Source organism: Drosophila subpulchrella, chromosome 3R, assembly GCF_014743375.2.
Source record: "Drosophila subpulchrella strain 33 F10 #4 breed RU33 chromosome 3R, RU_Dsub_v1.1 Primary Assembly, whole genome shotgun sequence".
Taxonomy (NCBI): Eukaryota; Metazoa; Arthropoda; class Insecta; order Diptera; family Drosophilidae; genus Drosophila; species Drosophila subpulchrella.
In genome coordinates this window covers 18790656-18810805 of record NC_050609.1, presented here as the reverse complement: position 1 = coordinate 18810805, position 20150 = coordinate 18790656, and the positions used below count along the sequence as shown (strand labels likewise).

At 40.2% G+C, this 20150-nt stretch overlaps 1 protein-coding gene across 2 annotated transcripts; it reads right to left on the bottom strand.

Moving 5' to 3' along the window:
- Nucleotides 1-3181: 3181 nt before the first annotated feature.
- LOC119563307 (uncharacterized serine-rich protein C215.13) lies at nucleotides 3182-19571 on the bottom strand. Of its 2 annotated transcripts, none has more exons than XM_037876640.1 (4): nucleotides 18924-19571; nucleotides 12261-12490; nucleotides 5401-7141; nucleotides 3182-4894 (listed from the first exon to the last, which is right to left on the bottom strand). In XM_037876640.1, the coding sequence occupies exons 2-4, from the start codon at nucleotides 12303-12305 to the stop codon at nucleotides 4155-4157; spliced, it is 2526 nt and encodes an 841-aa protein (XP_037732568.1). In that variant the 5' UTR covers nucleotides 12306-12490; nucleotides 18924-19571; the 3' UTR covers nucleotides 3182-4154. The 2 variants fall into 2 exon arrangements, with proteins under 2 accessions (XP_037732568.1, XP_037732569.1); XM_037876641.1 differs by having other exon boundaries at nucleotides 18939-19571.
- Nucleotides 19572-20150: the final 579 nt, after the last annotated feature.

Sequence of the window (20150 nt, the reverse complement as noted above, 5' to 3'; positions counted from 1 at the left end):
ACCCCGTTCGACTCGACTCGAATATTGAATAAAATGGATCGTAAATTGGGAAAACATGCCTGTTCACCGTGCTCACCTGCATGGGGGCGACTTCATTAAGGAGCTACATATATGCTAGCCTGGCATCGAAATAATTAACAGGACTCTCTGGGATTCTCTAGACGAAAAGTGCAGATTCTTGTAAGCCAGATCAATGGGCGAGCAATTTGCCAGCACAGCTCAAGGCAAAAGTAAAAGGAAGCTGCATGGGGATGTGGATGTGGATGCGGATGCAGTTGGAAATCGGGGCTTTAATGAAGCCAGTGGACAGCCTCCTCGAAAGCTGTCAGAATGCCCATTTCGGCGCCACGCCCCAGCATTAAAAAGCCACTAACCAGGACATGGGGGCGGGGGCGTGGCACCGGTCAACCTGTCATAAAGATCGGCGATCGTGTAGTTTTCAAATTTATTGTCGACACGCAATTCTACGCCCCCAAAGGCGAGAATTGTAGACTGGGAGAAAATAAACAATCAAAAATATTTTAGTATTTACAAACACATTAAATATTAATAACATTTTCAGTTTGTAAAAGTCACTAAGTTAATTAAGAGTGTTCCGATTAAATATCCTAAGACACCATAATAAATGTCTTCATATAATATCTATATACATATGTAAAATATTTTATAAGTAAAATATGTTAGATCCTCTTATAAAAGAATTCAATTATTAATACTTTGGAATTAGTTCCTGTATCAGAAAGGTAACACTTTAAAAACGGATATCTAAAGCTATTTCCTGTTAAGCCCATATAAAATGAATCGGTTTTTTCTGTGCACCGGTGGAATGGCAACGTGTTTGCCAGGCATTCATCGTGCTTTATTTCAGTTAAGTTCTTTTACTTCAGCGAAGGCGAAGAGAACTGTTTCGTCAGGTAATTGCCGCACTTAAGCGCAACGGTATAACCAGTTCCCCAGCCATCTGAATCTCGAAAGCCAGCTCCTCCTCTCGGGAGATATCCATCAGGCAGCTGACCGCAGAAAGGGCACGGCCGGGTCCCCATCCATAGGTCCAAACCCATCCCATGCCGTCCACATCCCCAGCAGTTTTGTCTCTGCCTCCCTGGCATTTCGCATTAAATCTGCAACGGGCCAAGGCACATTCTCTTTTTCCATACCCTTGAATGGGGCTATTGTAATTGTTTATTGGCTTCAAGTACTTTGTAAGGGATTTTTGCTTATGATGTATAATAAAAACTTTCGATTTGGCCTTCATTATGGATATTATATCTAAAAAAATGCCTTGTGTGCTCTTAAATGTACTTAACAATACAAATATTTTTACCATTTCATTATATTGTTATTTATACACATATCAACATTTAAAACTATTATTTTTAGAAAGAAAGATTTTCAAAAATTTGTATAGATCCCAAAATTAATAATTCTTTGTTGTATTTTTTAACATATGTACATATCTTTGTATAGATATACTTATGTAATTATATATTTCATTACATTTTCAAGCATGTAGTGAATTTATATTACAACATTCAAACTGTAAGAATTATTTTTATAAATAGTCTCTATTATATTTCTTAATAATACTTTTAATTACCGACTCAATCAAGAGATTTCCAAGTGTATCCCAAGTCTCGGTGCCGGATGCTCACGTTTCTTCGTGATTTTATGGTCATGTGCTGTATTTCTTCACGCAGATCGCGTCGTTGATGCAGCCGGGTCAGAATCGCAGTCGGGGACTCGAACTTGGCCTGTGATTGCCGGTTTGCGATAAGACAGCATACCAAAGCCCGAACTCCGATTGTCTTACATATCTAAAAATAGCCGGGGCCTGAAACCGAATCTGAATCTGAAGCTGGCACCGAAACTGCAACCTGGCACTGGCGCATGCAATCATTAGTGGAAATTTTACCGGCCACTCTCCAGATGGATATAAATATACCCGGTGTCCAGTCCCCGAGGGGCAATAAAACCAGCCAAATGACGACACGCAGACGCCAAAGAAGAGGCTTTTTCTCGGGGAGGGAGGCGCATTCCAGGTGGAAAGAAGGCGACCGCGAGCAAGGTCGTTCAGCGACCTTCGCAGCCACTGGTTTCCCGTTGAGTGCCGCTTTTACGGGCTCAGTTTCTTGGGGCAGATCAGTAAACAACCGCTGGACATTTATGGAAATGCTGCTCTTAATTGGCCAAATGTGGCTCTATAAAGGCCTAAACGGCCGCCTTGACTTTGTCACCGGCTTTCTGTCCCTTGTGCCCCATCTCATTGTATCATAAGGGATTCCAGTTCTTCGCGGGCTTTTGGCTTCCGCGTTTCACTCGGAAGAGTGATAGCCCAGCAGGTTTTAGCTGCCAGGGTTTTATCATTATCCCAACGCAGAAGAGCTCTTGTCACTGCTTATCTTTTCATCCATGTACTGAGAACAATCAGAGGTCACTAAATACTTTAATTTAATATGTTATAACTCGATGAACTGCTATGCTGAAGATATGTATATGGTTCTGAAATAACCCATTTATTGAAGAGACTACTAATCACTCGCGAACTAAATAATCCTAATTATTAAATAGATCAACTGTATTATAATATAATATTCGTTTTATTTTTTTAAGCCCGGAACAATTATAAATCTACTTGTTAAAAATAAAAATTGAACTTTTTGAAATGAACCTCGAAAAAGATAAAGATAAGTAATAAAACTTATTTAAATTTAAAATCTGCTTCAAAAGCTCCACGAAAATCAATTAACATATTTGTAAGCAATTGAAATGTAAGAATAAGATGTTAGCAAATTGTAAGATAATTTTTGTATAATTTTAATACAATGCTCTGCCATATATGAATCCAAAACTACTTTAAACTACTTCTCAGTGTAATGATACCACCGATCAACCCTCTGAACTGCGATTCCTTGGCGTCAGTTATCCTGCTGCTGCTTTGTCACTTGTTCATATCAATTAAATTTTAATGATATTGTCCAGAAAAACGACTCTCCTCCAATGCGCCGCAGGCTGCATGTTTTTAATCAATTTTAAGTGGCTATTTACTTTGCGGATCGGAGGAGCGTTCGCCCCCAGGACAACCTGTTTCCCCATCGTATCCCAATCACATCCGTTCCCCGCCCGCTGCGAGATTAATGATTAATGCACAACTCCGATTTACTTTCGATGTAATTTAGTTTATTTCACTACGCAAGTCACTTAATGCTCTAATTAGGATAGTTTTTCGCTCGTTCTTAATGCTGGTAGGTGCTCTGATTTTATGGCAAGTTGCAAGTTGCTAGTTCTGCGGATTTCGAGTGCGCTGGTCGGCTGAATAAATTAGGCTCGGATTTATGGTTACGGGCTACAATTACAATTACAATACCAACAACTACAATAAATTAATTAAAACATTAACTAAACATTAAACAAAATTCGTTTACTGACTAAACACACACACTGATCTCGTGGGAACTCAACTAGTGGCTACGTACTAGGGTACATCTAATTAGGATTACCTATTTAGATCTAGGATTAGGTTATCTAGGCTAACTACAATACGACTTGGATCACATGTGAATGCCTTTGCAGCTGTCTCTTCAGTGGGGAAGTGCGGGGTTTTTGGACACTCGGAAAAACCATCGCTCTGAACTTGGGAAAATCGTCGTGTGTTTCAGAATTTTGTAAATTTCACTTACTTATAATAAAACTATAACTATACAAATGTTTTACTAATCAACTATAATTTTTCTAAAAATTTGAAATATAGCCTACTGAATTTCTTTTTAAATTTTGAAATATTTATATTTGACGCTAATGGTTTTCTATTTTCATTACAGCTCTCCTTTTTTTTTAGTCTTTGTGTTTAATTCACAAGATCATTTTAATTTATAGACCTAAGACCTAAAAGAAGTTATTAGTATTTAAATATATAATACGACAAATTACTTTGAATTACTTTTAACTTCTATATCAAATTTTGAAAGTGTTTGTTTATTTCTTCTCTAAACTTTTCATCCGTTCTCTTAGCCTTTCAAAATATTCTTTAAAATATATCATGATGTTTCCCAACCTCTTCCAACTTCCCTGTATTTTCCAATGATTTTTCTCTGTTCTGGCGATTTTCCCCACTTCATTGAGACTGTTTTTCCGCGTGGAGGCTGACCATTTGGCCCCTACTTGAGCTTGAGAAACGTGAGCAACGCCTTCTGTATCAGACTGCGGTTGATGGTGGAGTCGGCGGTGTAACGCACTCCCCACAGGTTCCCATCGTTGTGGTCCACCACTCCGTACTCGCCGACGATGAAGCCGTCGTCGGTCTTCTCCTCCACCCGGTACTTTCGGTAGTTGCGCCCCTCGACCACGTAGGCGACTTTGTCTTCGTCATCGGGGGCTGTATCAGGGGGGCCTCCCTGGCCCTCCGATCCGGAGTCCCCATCCCCAGAGTCTCCATCACCATCGTCGCCATCCGAGTAATCGTTGGCATTTGCATTGTAAACCACCGAGCCACGTCCTCTGTTGATGCCACGATTTGAGCTGGTGGCGGTGGTGCTTGGGCTGGCTTGGACTGGACCGGCTGGCGTGGTGACCTGCCCCTGCCCCACTGCACCACCTGCACCACCCTGCAGTCCGTGGGCTCGTCCGTTCGTCATAACACTAACGGACTCCTCAATTTCGTAATTCTGCTCTGAGGTCGGAGTATAGAGCTCGGGGCGCTCGGTGGTGAAGTGCTGTTTCCCAGCCGAGGAGGCCGAGGCAGAGCCAGAGGATGAGGAGGACGAGGAGGAGGACGAGCTGGAGCTGTACGAATAGCCACCGCCTGACCCCAAAGACGATGGCGCCGATGGGTCCACCACTGATGCCGATCCGGCTGCTCCATGTTGGTGTGCAAATTTGGAAACACATTTGACTAGATCTGCGGGGGAGATGCAACAAGAGATGATGTTTGATAAGTTCAAGATTAGTTGGCCGGGGTTCAAGTGGTTAAACCCGTGCGTTGTCGCTGTCTGTCATAACTACACTGGGCAGAAGGTTGGGATCAAGTCTCAAAACGTTTAGAAAAAGAGAACTAAGAAACACATAAAATATTCTAAATTCACATTATAAGTGAAAGAATATTAAACTCATTGTTCATATTGTTCCCCAAAAATGTTAAAAATTACTTTGAAAAAGCCAAATAGTACTCCATTAAACTGCGAAATTGATCTGTAATAGAACCCCAATTTATCCCGACTTTGTTTACTCTTCGGTCTACAATTGCTTCTCCTCGAGTGAAACAGGTCATAATAAATGATATGCGATTAAACTTGATGGGCCCAGCAAAATTGATCTGTTTAATTTATGCATTGCAACACTCGCCCTGCTGCACAGTGTAATTTGTTTAACCAGATTCAGATCCAAGACCCCGAGACTTGGACTCACCTCTATTGGGCAATCCTTTGGCATTTTGATTAGAATGTTGATGCGGCGGTGATGAATGCTGACGTTGTTGCTCCCAGCACGGACTTGCAGCTTGATGTTGCTGTTGCTGTTGGTGTTGCTGCTGCAGATGCTGCTGCTGCTGGTGGTAGTGGCTCGGACTTGAGTGCTTCGATAAAATTGGCTCCAATGGATGCAACTGCGACTGCGGCTGCGGTGCATTCAATAAATCATAAGGCAATTTATCCAAATTGAAGAGCACTCTGCGAGTTGGATGAGCGGGCTGTTGCTGGTGGCTGTAGCTGTGATAATGATGCTGCCAAGTGGTTGGCCTGATGCTGGTGGAGGTTCCACTGGCGGGAGGCTTCACTGTGGTGACCCTGCTGGCCAGTGTTGCTGCCGTGCTGCCCGATGTTGCTGCCGTGCTGCTTGGTGTTGCTGCTGTCGTGCTGCTTGTGCTCTGGGCCTCGCCAAAAGCGATGCGCGAGACAATCGCAGGTCGTGGTCTGGATCTGAGTGGCACAAAAGAGGTGGTTGTAGGGGGTTTCTCGGTGGTGCTGGTCGAGGATGAGGATGAGGTGGCTGTGGTGCTGCCCAGTGGTGTTGCTGCAGTGGTGGTCAGTGTCTGTGGCCAGTATGTCTTGGCCGGTTCGCCATAGACCTTCGAGGGTTGCGAGTACACTTTAGCCGGCTCCGAGTAGAACTTAGAGGGCTGTCCGTAGACTTTCGAGGGCTCTGAGTAAACCTTCTCCGGCTGACCGTACATTTTGGCGGGCTCCGAGTAAACCTTGGCTGGTTCTGAGTAAAACTTACTGGGTACACTGTACATTTTCGAGGGTACCGAGTAGAACTTGGCTGGTTCCGAGGAACCATGTCCATGCTTCAAGCTCTCACTCACATTTCTCTGGGCCTCGGCCAGAATGCCACTTCTCGACTGCTGCCAGGTCTGCAAATCATCCACGTTTTGGGAGATGGAACTGTAGGATATCGACCTGGACTGGGGTCCCCGGCTGCCCTGCTTGGTGTCATGATAAATCACCGTTTGAAAGGGCAGGCCAGCCGCAGAACCAGTTCCTACAGCCTCATCTTCGGCCGGCTCACTTTGGTTTTTCAGAAAGGAATGTGTAGAGGAGGATGCCAGCAAAGGAGCAGCCAGTACACTTTGTATATTGGAGGCACTGTTCAGGGAATCCACCTCGCTGTCCATGGAATCCCCCGCCAATCGGGGTTCCGACTCCTCTATGGATAGTTCACTCTTATGCGAGCGGTTCACGAAATCCGTGCCACTTCCTGTGGCACCAGAAGAAGAACTGCTCCGCGAAGGACCTCTTTTGCTGGAGGAACTCACACTCACGGCCACCACTTTGACCTCATCGCTGGACTTTCCCTTGACTTTTGCGGGCGCATCCTCGAGGAACACTATTTTACTGCCCGTGGTGACCAGTTTGGCCTGCTTGGAGTCTGATGGCTCCTCATCCTGGGAGTTTCCCGAGGTCAGGGAGTTCCCATAGCGATTCCTGCCGACATCCAGGCTCCTTCCGGTCGCCATCCGCTGGCGGGGATTGGGTGATGAGGACTGTGACTCCGCCCGACCCTCGAAGTCCTGCTCGCTGCTGTGCAGACTCCGTTGCTGGTCATCGTGGTCGAGGAACAGCTTGAGGAACTCGTTGCCCGCGATGAGCTCACTCTGCCTGCTGGCCGGCAAGGGGGCGGGTGCGGGGCGTGTCCGGCAGCCGGACAACATCTGAAATGTCAGAGATAAAGGAGTGTTAGTGCGCGACATTTCCCTGAATTCAGGTTATATTTTAAGGCAACCCAGGGGTGGGAGCATCAGCACTTGGAAAAAAAGTGGTATAAAATAAAAAAAAAGTTTGCAATACTACCAAGATTTTTCGGTTCTTGCTTACGAAATAACCTTAATAAAATAGGTATGTTTAAAATAAAATAATCGCACCTAGGGCTGACATCCAAAAACTATTTATAAAAAATGTTATAGAATTTATACTTGAATTATAGATTTATCATAAAGTGCAGTATAGTTGTATATGTTCTCCAACTGCAATCGGGGGTGATCGCATTTCGAGCTTATCTCAGCGATCTATTAATAAATTTGCGTAATTAAAATATCATTTGTATCGATCCACATGGGCTGCGATATGTCTTCATGTCGCGTTGAAATATGCAAAAGTCATGCAATGGACGACCGCGATCTGGACCTCGACTCGATGGCATTTGAATAAAGTGGAATAATGCGGCGGTTGGTCTATTAAGACATCAGAGGAATTCCAGCGGTGCTCCGTTTGAAGTGGGGCATGTTTCTGCGGAGTCCCTGGTCAAGTGGCGAATGTGGCATAATTAACCGCGTTGCAAGTGCTCAAGTGGGTGGCGTAAGGTAGCGAAAACACCGATCGAACAAACAGTTGGAGCCGGGGATTATGGATTGCCCAATGGTCTAGGTCCAAATGGAACCAGCTCCACTCGAGTGGAAAACGTGGAAACACTACTTAAACGCTGCCGGTCAATCTGTCACTCGGCGTCATTCAGATATTTATGTTCCTACCGATTTGCATGCATTTCACTGACTCATCTCGCGATTTATCAACCTGTTTTGGGTTGAGGAAGTAAGTTTCCCGACCTGACTAAAGGACAAGTTTATAGGGGTGTCAGATTCCATTATTGGTTTTGTCCTTTTCGATGAGTAACGCTTTATTCAAGGTAAATGAAATGTAGTCAACCATTCATTGATGGTTTTAAGAGATCTGGCGATGTTGGGTTGAAAGGACGTTGAGTTGTTTTTAAGAATTTTAAATTGTAAAAATATACATTAAGTGTTTGAATTCTCATTAAATGACATATATTTAACACAAGTTAAATCTCTTAAATAAATGAATCCTCCTCCTTTTTACCTCTACTGAAAGCCCACAGTTTATTGCCTTTCAATCCAGCAATAATATAAATGTAATGCACCATTAAATTGTTTTATTAGCTGGGTAATCTACATCCATATCTGCGCCACAACATTAACATAACGCTCTAGTGCGAATTCATGGCCAGAGATCGGCCATAAATTGTTATCAGCGCCACACACCCACCGCAGAAACAAAAGACTTAGGGCACGAACTCGCCCTGCCAAACGCCCCGTCGATCAAATCAAGCCAATAAAACATATTTATGGATATTTATCGATCGCCATAAGTATTAGCATTGCTAATTGCAATGAGGCAGATCATTTACTAGCCAACACTTTTGAAAGGCGCAAATTGAAAACAATGAAAAATGGCGAAAATTGAATCAAATTCGCGATTTAATGGAAACCGATAGCTGCTGCGAATATAATAGCATAATTATTCAAGCTGTTGGTACGTATAAATCGGGTTTTTTTTTATATTTTCTAATGTGTGTTTATATCCCCCTGAGCAAGAACAATAACAACATCCGGCAGTGGAGTGGGCGCCTGTCGCCGAGCATTTTCTAGAGCAGATCTGGGCGAACAACACCTTCGCACATGTGCTAAAGTTACAAAGTTAGCAGCCAACCAACCGACTGACTGACCAACCAGTTACTATATAACTATATCACTAGATCGGTTAGTCATCCGGCGGGTCGCCTTGCCTTTTATGTCTAAAATTGCAGAAGTAACCGACCGCAGGCGTTGAATGGAAAATGTATGGTAAGTGGAAAAGCGACAGTTAGCATTGACACCAAATTAACCAAGTGACAATTACAAAAGGGCCCCAACTATTCGGTTTCGCCCTAAAACAAAGCAAAAAAAACGTTCTAAAAATATCAAAACCGAATTGAACAATGCGAATTCCTTTCCATTGTGGGGTTATTTAAAACGCCTGGTCAGTGACGTGCTCCAGTTTAATGAATGAATTGGGTAATGGGTTTTGGTTTTGGTTTTCGGGTTCGGGTTCCTTCAACCAGCCACTCCGGATGATAAGCAATTATTAATCTTGATTGATTTATCAGGTAGCTAATCCTGTTTCGACATTCTTTTGCACTTTGCCTGGTGTATGCGATAATTTATCATTCGATTGTGGCGATTTGGCGACAATTTTCACGGCTGTCAACTTAGCGGAAGTGTCAAAAAAAGTAAACTTTCAGAATATCACGTATCCGCCTTGTGTGCGCGTGAATGGCCAGCAAACAATTAAGCAATAATCACGCCTTAATGAGCACTCTCTTTATTGCGATCATTTGGCCCACTCGATTGGCTTTCAAGTGCCGCTGATGCTGCCATTCGATACTCTGGATACTCAATAATCCAATGCTCGATGCTTTAATTAGCCAACATCATCGTGATTTCAGTTTTTACACGCTTGACACTAAACAAACACCACGGATTGACAGATTGAATTCATGTCTGCGTTATGCAAATTTCGGAAGTATTTTGATTGATATGGGGGCACTGCTACCATGTACTTCTTGCCAACAGGATTGGGAGAGGGGCCAGTGACTCAGGCCACGAACTAAGATATCGAATGCGGAAAAAGTCATGTAACCCCCCCCATTTCTGGCATTTCTGCATATTTTTCGAGTGCTGTCCGCGGGCATTTTGTGCTAGAAGTGGGCGGCTTCCAAGGAGCAGCCACCGTTGCGATTTGCAGCCGAAAAGCAGTCGGTGGCCAAGTGAATGTGTCAGCGGGTCCATTTTCCCCATAAACCCAGCCTAAACTGCCCGGCCAAAGTCTAATCTCGGGCAGCAGACATCGGACATTCGCTTGCCCATGCCACCACCCGCTGTCGTCAGCTGGGGAACACATTGTGTGCACAATATTACAGGCCAGCGCCAGCGGAGGTTTGTGCACTGAGGAAAAAGGGGTAGCAAGTGCTATCCGAAAATTTAAATATTTGTAGACCTATAACACAGCTTATATAAATTAATTCCAAGTTTAATTGGGAATTTAAGTAGCTAAATGTTTTCAGTTTGTTTTGTAAAAAAAAACACTTTAAATGAATAAAAATGATGTATTGTTTTAATTTAAACTTTATAATTTCATAAATTGTGTAATACATTTTACATCTTACAAATTGGTTTGTACTTGTATTGAATGTTTTTTACTAAATGTACAAATCGTTGCAATTTTGATAGACACGCATTAAAAAAAATGGTAAATATATTTAGAGCTTAATTATTTTTAGAATATTCTGAAAGGTGATATTCTGTTCCTTAATTTCCCTGAGTGCACTTATCGAGCTATCGATCTTCCAGCCAAGTGCAGCCCACATTAGGGCCATGCTCAATGCCACAGAATGGGGCAGAATCAAATCAGACTCCAATTCTACTTCGAGTCGATCCAAATTGCAGCTATCAACCTGGGCTGTGGCACAAAAACACACATTTATTAATTACACGGCAGAGACACATAAACCGAAAACGGATTTGTGTGGGAAATTAACCCATGCTGGCCCCAGAACGTTTAGCAGCAACTCAACACCATGAACGAGACTGTTTATTTGATGAATACTCGTGTAATCCGAGTCGCGGATGTGCCTCGGTGGGTTAATAATGGCTTATAATCGCAAAGAAAATCCGAGTTTAGAATGTAGTTGCACCACTGGCGGCGCTGCCGCCGCACCACTCCCTGCCCCGCTGTGCATAATTTGCAAATTGCCGTCGTCATCGCCATTGAATGGCCAAAAGACAGAGTCTGAGTTTCAGCCACAAACAGAGCAAATGTCGGAGCCACAAAACAGAGGCAGTCCAAGAGTTAGATGCACATAAAACACTCGCAGAAATGGGTGATAAATTAAGACAGACAGTTCTAATTTCAAGAAAATTAAATCTTTAAGGTGTGCTAAAATGTACCTAAAACAAAAAAGAAGGATTTATTAACATTTAATTTATAAAAATTGAAATATGTTCTCATTACTTTATAAATATTTTTTAAAGTATGCAACAAATCGTTTCTGTTTTTCACATAAAACTCTTTTATTCCTTGTCAACTTTCTGCACTTAACTACCATATTTTTTCCGAGTACAGAAGGCAAGACACTGCATTTAAATCGCGTGCAATTATTTAGTTTACTGGGCTTCAGTTGGCCTGGCTTCACTCCACATTACTCACAATCAACTCGGTCTGTCTAATGAGCAGTCAATAAAGTGCCGGCCAGACACAAAAGCGAGTGTGTGGAAAAAATTAATTCCAAATGCATTTGCCAGCCAACAAGCCAGCCAGCCACCAGCAGAATTATGGATGATTTGGGCTAATAAAACCGAAGTCGGCAAACAAATGGAGTGCGATCGCACCATTAAACCATTTTTCAAAATGCATTGGCCAAGTTAATGGAGCCACCGCCTGTGAATGCGAGTGCATTTGGCAATTGCATTATTGTGCCTGGGAATTGCTGGCCACAAAGATGAGGTCTCAATTGGACTATAAAGTTTTCTTTTCGGGGTTAGTTGGGTGCCATTTGAATCAATTTTGTGCGATTGTTAAATCGAAATCCGTGTGGAAGGAAAACGAAACATTACAAGTTTAAGATCAAATAAAATGATTGATTGCTTTTGGATGTGATGAAATGGAAATGAGTTCATCAGCTACTCCTGAAAAGCTTTTATTGAACTTAAAGTTTTCAATGGTGGCATTTATATACCAATTTATTTAGATTTAGGAAAAATGTACTTTCTAAAAAAGAACCTTTACAATTGAAGAATTACATACCATTAGGCACAAATAGCAAATCGCTTTTTGAAGTGCTAAAAATAGAGTGTAAACTAGTTTAATTTGGTAGCTTGAATGACCGAAACTAAGCCTTGAACTTAAGCGTGGCTCTGACCAAAGACTCAACAAGTTCCCTGGAATTCGTTGAGCACCTGGCCATAAATAAGTGAATAACCAACTTAATGCGACACTCACCAGCAGCAAAAAACAGAGTTTGAGGAGCCAGCAAAAGTGTGCCATTCCGCTTTCGGTTTAATCCACCTGTCCACCTTTAAATCAAGCGCTTTAGTGCTTCTTTTGTTCTCAGTGCTCAAATGGGGATCGCTTTCCTGGGGGCTCCTCAGTGATTCATTGGGCCACTTTTGACCACCAGCTGCTCTGCGATCATTCTGGCCACTGTGTCTCTCTGGGGATTTGGTTAATGGCTGCAATTAGGGTAGACAAAAAAGGTAATTAGCAAACGAAGTGGTAGATAAGTCCAAGATTGACTGCTATTAGAGATATTTGAAAAACAAATCGCGGTACGAAAACAAATTCATTGCGTTTAATCGATAAGCCATGGGAAAAATCCACTCCAAATGTCAAGGTGCATTTCACACCAGAACTCGCCGAGAGTCGGAGGCACTTGCAGCTAATTTTAAGAGTCTCGTCGAATTCCGCAGTTAACTGAGATGCACTCGGGAAAAATGATTTAATATTTAATTAAATAATACATTTAAAAAGATTCATTCCAAACAAAGTTTTAAAGGATTGGCAAAATGAATAAACTACTTAACCATCTACAATACAAAATAATTTGCTTTTCCTTAAAGCACATTTTTAGGTTTGCGTTATAAAATACAATGACAAAAAATCATTATGGTGTTCAAATTATTTATAAAGGTGTCTAAAAGTATACAATGAATGTCATTTTTCGCAACGAACCCAAAGGACTTTTGGACTTGCATTAGATTGTCGCATACTTTTAGATACCACCCAATGTAACATTTAGTAACCATTTTTAAGAATTAAAATATGGAAAGGAATTGTTAGTTTACATTGAAACTTATTATACGGTTTGGTAACATTTGCATGCCCTTACCTTTTGTGTTTAGGTTGTGTACCCAAGTTCAAAGACTTTTAAGGGCCTGTGGTTTTTTTGGGTGTAGAAGAATCATTGAACTTGTATTGGCAACAGGTTGGCAACAGCTACAGCAGCTAGCAATAGCAACTAACCAGCAACTTCAAGAAGCGGCCAACAAGTTGCAGAGTCTGGCCACAAACAAAAAAGAGCCGAGAGCCAAAAGCCAAGCCCAAAACCAAAAACCAAAAACCCAGACAGATGCTCAGTCGTCTGTTGCAATTTCAACATATTTATAATTAATGGCAAGGTATTTTGATAGCTTTTTGTTGCCAGCAATTGGCATGCCATTGAAGTGGGTACCAAGATTTTTGGCCGGAGTTGCTGCAATCGATGGCCAAAAATCCGTGGTGATGGGTTTGATTTGGCCGGGCATAATTTAATTAACCGTTCTCAGGCATTTCCGCCACACGGAGACCATGTAATTAAACTCCAACCAAAGTCAAATCCATAAAAATCATATTTCTTTTTGCGAGAATAAACAAAAGCTAGGCAAAAGCCGAAGGGAAGAAAGAGACGCAGCCGAAAACCAGTTCTAATTCTTATCAAGCCTTCTTCACAGGCCATATAATTACTCATGGCCACTCCAGCTATTTTTTTTCCAGATTTATTTAATATTAGACAGCGTTTAATTACCATGGAATTCTGCGGGGAAAACAAATATGTTTATGGCAAGCGGGCATCTCATTAAAAACGAAAGTTTCAAAGTTTCGTTCTTAGCCAACCGAGGGGTCATTAATTAGCCAAAGTCATATGGAAATGCCAGAACCTCCCATTTAAGCCGGCATCCATTATTTTATTCTGTTCTTTTTGCTCTACGCTAAGCTTTAGGCCTGACGTCACCTCAATTTCTTTTATTCTCTTTTTTTGTAGCTGTCTTGCTGGCAGATGTTCATCATTAAGTTGGTCTGTAAGTTCCTTGGCCTTTCGAGTCTTTTGTGTAAAGCCCATCCAGAGGAAAGTAAAAGTTCTGACGTCCGCCGTTTTGTTCACACATTCATTATCCGCAGTTTAGCGTCCGTAAATTACAACTAGTCTATTACTATAAAGCTGCACCCATAATTGTCATTGGAATTAGAATCGGAATATGTTCTAGTTCTAGCTTTTGCTGGGAGCAGGTATCTCGGACGACCACTTGGGTTAAGGCCAAAAACAACTGGATTCAAAGATGGAAAATCATTGAATTCGAAATACTCTTTTGGCTTATTATTTAATAAATATCTTTGTATAACCACAGTTAATTGTATTCTTGGAAACAATATTTTTCAAAGAGAAACACGTTTTGTGGTCTTAGGAACTTGTTGTTGAAAGATCTTTAAAATATAGAAATTAATGATGGGTTCAGTTTCATAGGCAGTCTATAAGACGGCAGACCATTATATAAGCTAAATACAAAATGATGGCTGGAGTCCTATTCTTGGATTATACTATTACAAACTTTGTAAGGAGTTAATTAACCTATAAATATATGGAAAATTACTTCTAAATTTAAAAAGTCCTATTTATATAACCTTTAGTATATTATTAAAAAATAAACAATGAAGTTATTTTTATAACACTTGATAGATAGATCGAGTGAGATTTATATGCTCAATATAATATATTCTCAGCAATCATAGATCTCCCTTCTTTGGAAGTGCAGCAACCGCAACTTGGTCTTGAAATCTTAATGGAATAATGGCACTCGTGAATGCCCATTGGCGTTACTAAATTTGTGCCGTACTCACACTCACGGGCGGTTAGTATATAAATTAGAATGCTAATCGATAGTTATGGATACGCCCTGAAAGCGGCCAACTCGGGGAACTGGAAGATCGGCGAGGTGCGAACGGTGGACAATGGGCAACTGACAGATTCCGGTTAATAAACTTGATTTAAAACCAGAAGTGAACACTGCGGCAAAAGGTAATGGCAAATAAATTGCCACTAAGTACACACACAATGCATGGCCGTACAAATGACACAAAAAATAAAGGAACAATGAGGCAAAATAAAATGTGTAACAAATGGACAAACGTGGCCCGCACCCGCAATTCGCTCAGATTTAGATTCCGATTCGAAATCAGATTTATATTTAGATTCAGACGGGGACGAGACAAGTGTTGGACCCTGTGACAAATTGTCAAACATTCGCATTCTCATACCACCTCTACCGCTCGGAAAATGTCGCACGACGACTGCAATTCATATTCATTAACAATCGAAGTGGAGTTGATTCGAGTTCAGTTCAGGTGACTTCAGTTCTGTTGAGTTGGGTTGAGGGACGGACAGGCTCAAAGCCAAAAAGCCAAAAGAAGGGAGAGGCCACACGTCGTATGCGTTATTTTATCAACAGCCAAATAATGTTGAAGAAAGGACATGGAAAGACATGCGAGAAATACTCTAACCCCGATTCCTAAATTATTTGTTTATTTCAGAATTGTAACTATTATAAAAACCTTTCTTGAAAGGGGTCATTATAATGTATAAGACAATCTATTTATTTATCTATCTATCTATCTATCTATCTGTCTATCTACCTATCTATCTATCTATCTATCTATCTATCTCTCTATCTATCTATCTATCTATCTATCTATCTATCATCTATTTATCTATCTATCTATCTATCTATCTATTTATCTATCTATCTATCTATCTATCTATCTATCTATCTATCTATCTATCTGTCTACCTATCTATCTATTTATTTCTCTATATATCTATCTATCTATTTATCTATCTACCTATCTATCTATCTATCCATCTATCTATTTATTTATCTATCTATCTATATATCTATCTATATATCTACCAATCCATCTATCTTTTTTTCTATCTATCTATCTATCTAAAGCAACTAACTTAAATTCATCGGTTTTAGAAAATCTATTATTATCGTTTATTTTACGCGTGGTTTCTTTATTTTACTAAGGATTCCGAGAAATTCGATGTAAAAAAGTTTAGTACAAGTGGTTTTTATAATAACAGTGATTTATAGCAAATTAAAAGAAACTTTCTTGACAATCCCTTTTTTGAGTCACTGCCAATTCCGCGTATATAAAGATCTGACAAAGATTGTTCTGAATATGAGTATAAAAACAGCAACCATTTTTTAACGACAAATACCGTCGTTAAGTTGGCAAGTTATCTTTTGAAAAAAAAGGAAGACAGCTTAAATGATAAGGCGAGGAAACATAAAACTTCCTATTTTCTTAAGGAAAATATTGCATAAACGTAGTATAGATTGGGAAAGTACCTAAAGAGTAGAAAATTGTTTTGCTGATATTTATAAATAATAATACAAAAAACAGGTTCTTGCTTTTATAAGATAAACTACCCTCTTCAAGGGTATATAAAGCAATCACAAAGTCAATGCAAAAGCCAAAACTCTGCCAAAGTCACAGAAAACACATTCGAGCGGACTCTAATTGGAGCGGTTTCAGTTTGTGTTTATATTTCCATGGAATTTCTAAGAGTTTATTGCACTCCGCACTCTTTTGGCCATTTGTCATCGCATTGTTGCGGCCAAAACAGAAAACTCTGGCTAAAACAGTGCAATCTCAACCAGTTTGTTTATCTTTCGCAGGTCGCGCGACTTTGAGGCGTTTTGTCAGCGTTTTTGCCGCTGGTTTCGTTTTTTTATTATTTTGTTGTTACCCCAGCATATAATTTGTTAATTTAGCTTTTTGCAGCCTTTAATTGTTTTGGCCAAAGCTCAGCGACTGCTACTGCAGGCGGTTTTGCGCTGCAATTACGCTCTTAATAATGATTTTGTTAAAAAAATGTTGAACGGTTTGGCAACGCTTCCACTTTTGCAATCGGGCTCAGAATGTGGGGGCCATTGGATTATAGACATTATCGATATGGCTCTTTGATTGATTAAGGGTCGAGCTGAGGCTACGAAAATTTAGCGTAATGACAGGAGTATTTATTCGATGGTGATTGCAATTACTTCGCGGAGGTATTGCAAATAAAGCGTAAAAACTGGTAGATTGAGTCATTAAATTTATTTTTTGGATCCGGCATTAAAGCTTTAATATTTATTATAAAGTGTTATTTATTAAGTTTGCTAATTTGTTCCAAACAAATTAAAGGTGCAGTTACAGCCACAACTACATGTAGCGCTAAATGTAACACAGAATACCATTTATTATGCTATATTATTTTTTACAACACTTTTAACTTAGCTACATATAAAATGTTAGCTCAACTAAATTGAATATTTAAGTGATTGCTTTATTACTTTAAGTGCCCAAAAAAAAAAACAAGATTAGGCTCTTTCGTTCATGCGGTGATTTAATCAAGTTATAAATCCAAACAAGTCGTTTATTGAATGTGCTCTAATTTGAATCAATTTGGAAACTACGAACGTGTTCTGCACCCCATTGTTGTTCTATTAATTAAATTCAAATTTACTTTTGAACTGGGACTTATTGTTTGAGCCTAGTACAGCCCATTGAAATAAGATCGGAAATTATACTGCTAAACCGCTGCCATTAATTTTCCTTCAAACAATCCATATCCATTGCACACAATTGCTGCCCTTGGATGGATATTGAAGCTTTTCCTTGGCATTCAGCTGGCAGCGGACTTTCAATCTGACAAATCTGAAATTAATTCAGTCCACGGCGATTTCACGCCGAACTTTGTTTCCGAATGCCAGCTGGGACAGTGGGTCACTAAATCAACGCTCAATTACAAGCGGACCGTTAATTATTACAGTGGGCTCGAAATAAGCAGGGCGTCCAAAAATAAAAAGATATACGTATACCGCGATCATTAAAGTCTCGTTTGTCGATTGCGCGAAAGGGAGATATGAATCTGCCCGCGAAATAAATTAATGCCTTTAATCCACACGGCTGTCCATCAAAATTCGGGAATACAACCCGCACAAAAGAAACAAATACTTTTTCGTTCCGTCAATTTTGTATTTCAAAACCCAAACACCAATGCACTTGCATGCCAATTGACTGACTCACACCGATAGAGACTTTCATCCGTGACCTTGAGGCGACTGGCCGACATAACTCCTAACCGCCCCGCCCTCCGCCTTTCCGCCAGATTTCCACAAAAATCCACTTTATGGCCAAAAACGAAAACAATAACAAAGACAAAGACCGTGCGTTGAGCAAGGCAGCCAACCAAATAAAAAAGAGCAGAAAAAATGTACCGAAAATGCAGAAAAAACTGTAACAAAAATTAAAACACAGCAGCAAAAAATTTGAGTAACAAGCCGAGAGCAAAACAAACAAAAACCAACTAAAAAAATTTGCAAATGGGGGGAGGAAAATCCTAAAAACATAAAAAACGCGTTTGCGCATAAAAACGCTTTGCTTTTGGCCAATTTTAGCCATTCGGCTATAAAGCGATCTTTATATACTGTTTGTGATCTTATTCCTGCACAGACAGAATTTTTCAGGTTATAAAAAATAAGATATAAAGATATAAAAAATTATAAAGCGGTATTGAAAACTTTGTTATCTTAAAGTTTTAATATTTTATAACATATTTTTATAAATAAAAAGTTTTTGGCTAGTAAAGGTTTTGTCACCTGGATTTAATTTGTAGTTATTAGTATTAGACTTTATTATATTATCTATCTAACTTAAAAAATTTAAAGTCAATCGGTTTAAATATATATATGTTACGATTGTAACACCAATTTTGGTAATATAAATTCCGAAATGATCCCAACTTTTTTCCCCGTGTGGCATATTATTAACCGTTACTTTTTTTACCAAACCCGCCGAGCTTACCAATAATGCACCCACCACATTTATAGTTGTTACTGGCTTTTAATCCCTCGTTGTCGTTGTTGCTGGATTTGATTGTTAAGCTTTCTATATTTACGGGTTGTTGTTTTTGTTTTCTGTTTCAGTTTTTTGTTGTTCAACCGTTCAATGCAATTGTTGCTAAGCCGTTTTCTTAAATTGGAGCAATATTGGCGCGAGCTTTGAACGGATTTCGCAGACTGCGATTTGTTTATGGCTCTTTCAAAAGTATTATTTTTTCGCGAATTATATGTGTATGTTGTTTTTATTTTGGCTTAATTACTTTAATTGATCAAGGCACACACTAAATACACACACGCACTCACACATAGGCACACACTCTGAAAAAACCTTTATTTAACTGACTTGGTCGAAAGAGGTCTCTGATATAAATCCTTGGTTTTTAGAACGGTCCTTAAATAGGTTTTCAGCTGTGTTGCTCGTGTTTTTTCTTCGATTTGGCTTAAAAAGGCTCTTTTTCGAGGCTTAAAAACGGAGGGTAGAAGGGTGGGGCCACTGCAGAACGAACTGCCTAACTGGAAAAGATACTTTCACGACCAGAAACACGTAGTGTTTTGTTATTTTGGAAAACCTCGGAAAGTCTCTCGAGCGCCGCGCTTGCGTCCGTTTTGCTACAGCGTCCACAATTAACTGAATTCCCACAGCGATCAGAAACTGATAAGTCGCCCAAGAAGCCAGGCTGAAAAGCTCCGAGAGCGTACGCCTCGAAACCCCAAGTTTTAGCCACATTCACAACACAGAACGCAGCCAAGTGCCAAGGCAAAAACACGAAAGGCAACAGCAAAAAAGCCCAACTCGATTTGCAGAACAAACGGCAAACACAGCTGCCAGCAAACAAAAATCCAATCCACCAGCAAACAAATCGCGCCCCAAAGTCGGACTCTCTTGTTAAGTCTTGTGCTCCAAGATTCGCACATTTTGATGGCTTGTTTTGAGTAAGAGCCAAGCTTGAAGTCCACTGGAATTAACCAAATCTAACGTTAACGACCGCCTTTGGTCACTTCCTTTTTCATAATTTGGTTTTTGGGTTTTTAAGAAAATATAACAAAAGTTTATAAAATTAACTCGTCTTAATATTTTATTTCATTAATTTTTTTATTTCTTTTTAATTTTTAAATTATATTTTATTACCCAGATATTAAGAACTTGTTTTATTTTGAAGACTACATAAGCTTATTTTAGTTTTTACAT

Excerpts from the sequence above, each read along its gene's own strand:
- LOC119563307 (XM_037876640.1), bottom strand. The coding sequence starts at position 12,305 with ATGGCACACTTTTGCTGGCTCCTCAAACTCTGTTTTTTGCTGCTG. Across the intron at positions 7,142-12,260 it reads AACTCTGTTTTTTGCTGCTG|ATGTTGTCCGGCTGCCGGAC; the intron begins GTGAGTGTCGCA and ends CTGACATTTCAG. Across the intron at positions 4,895-5,400 it reads CAAAGGATTGCCCAATAGAG|ATCTAGTCAAATGTGTTTCC; the intron begins GTGAGTCCAAGT and ends TCTCCCCCGCAG.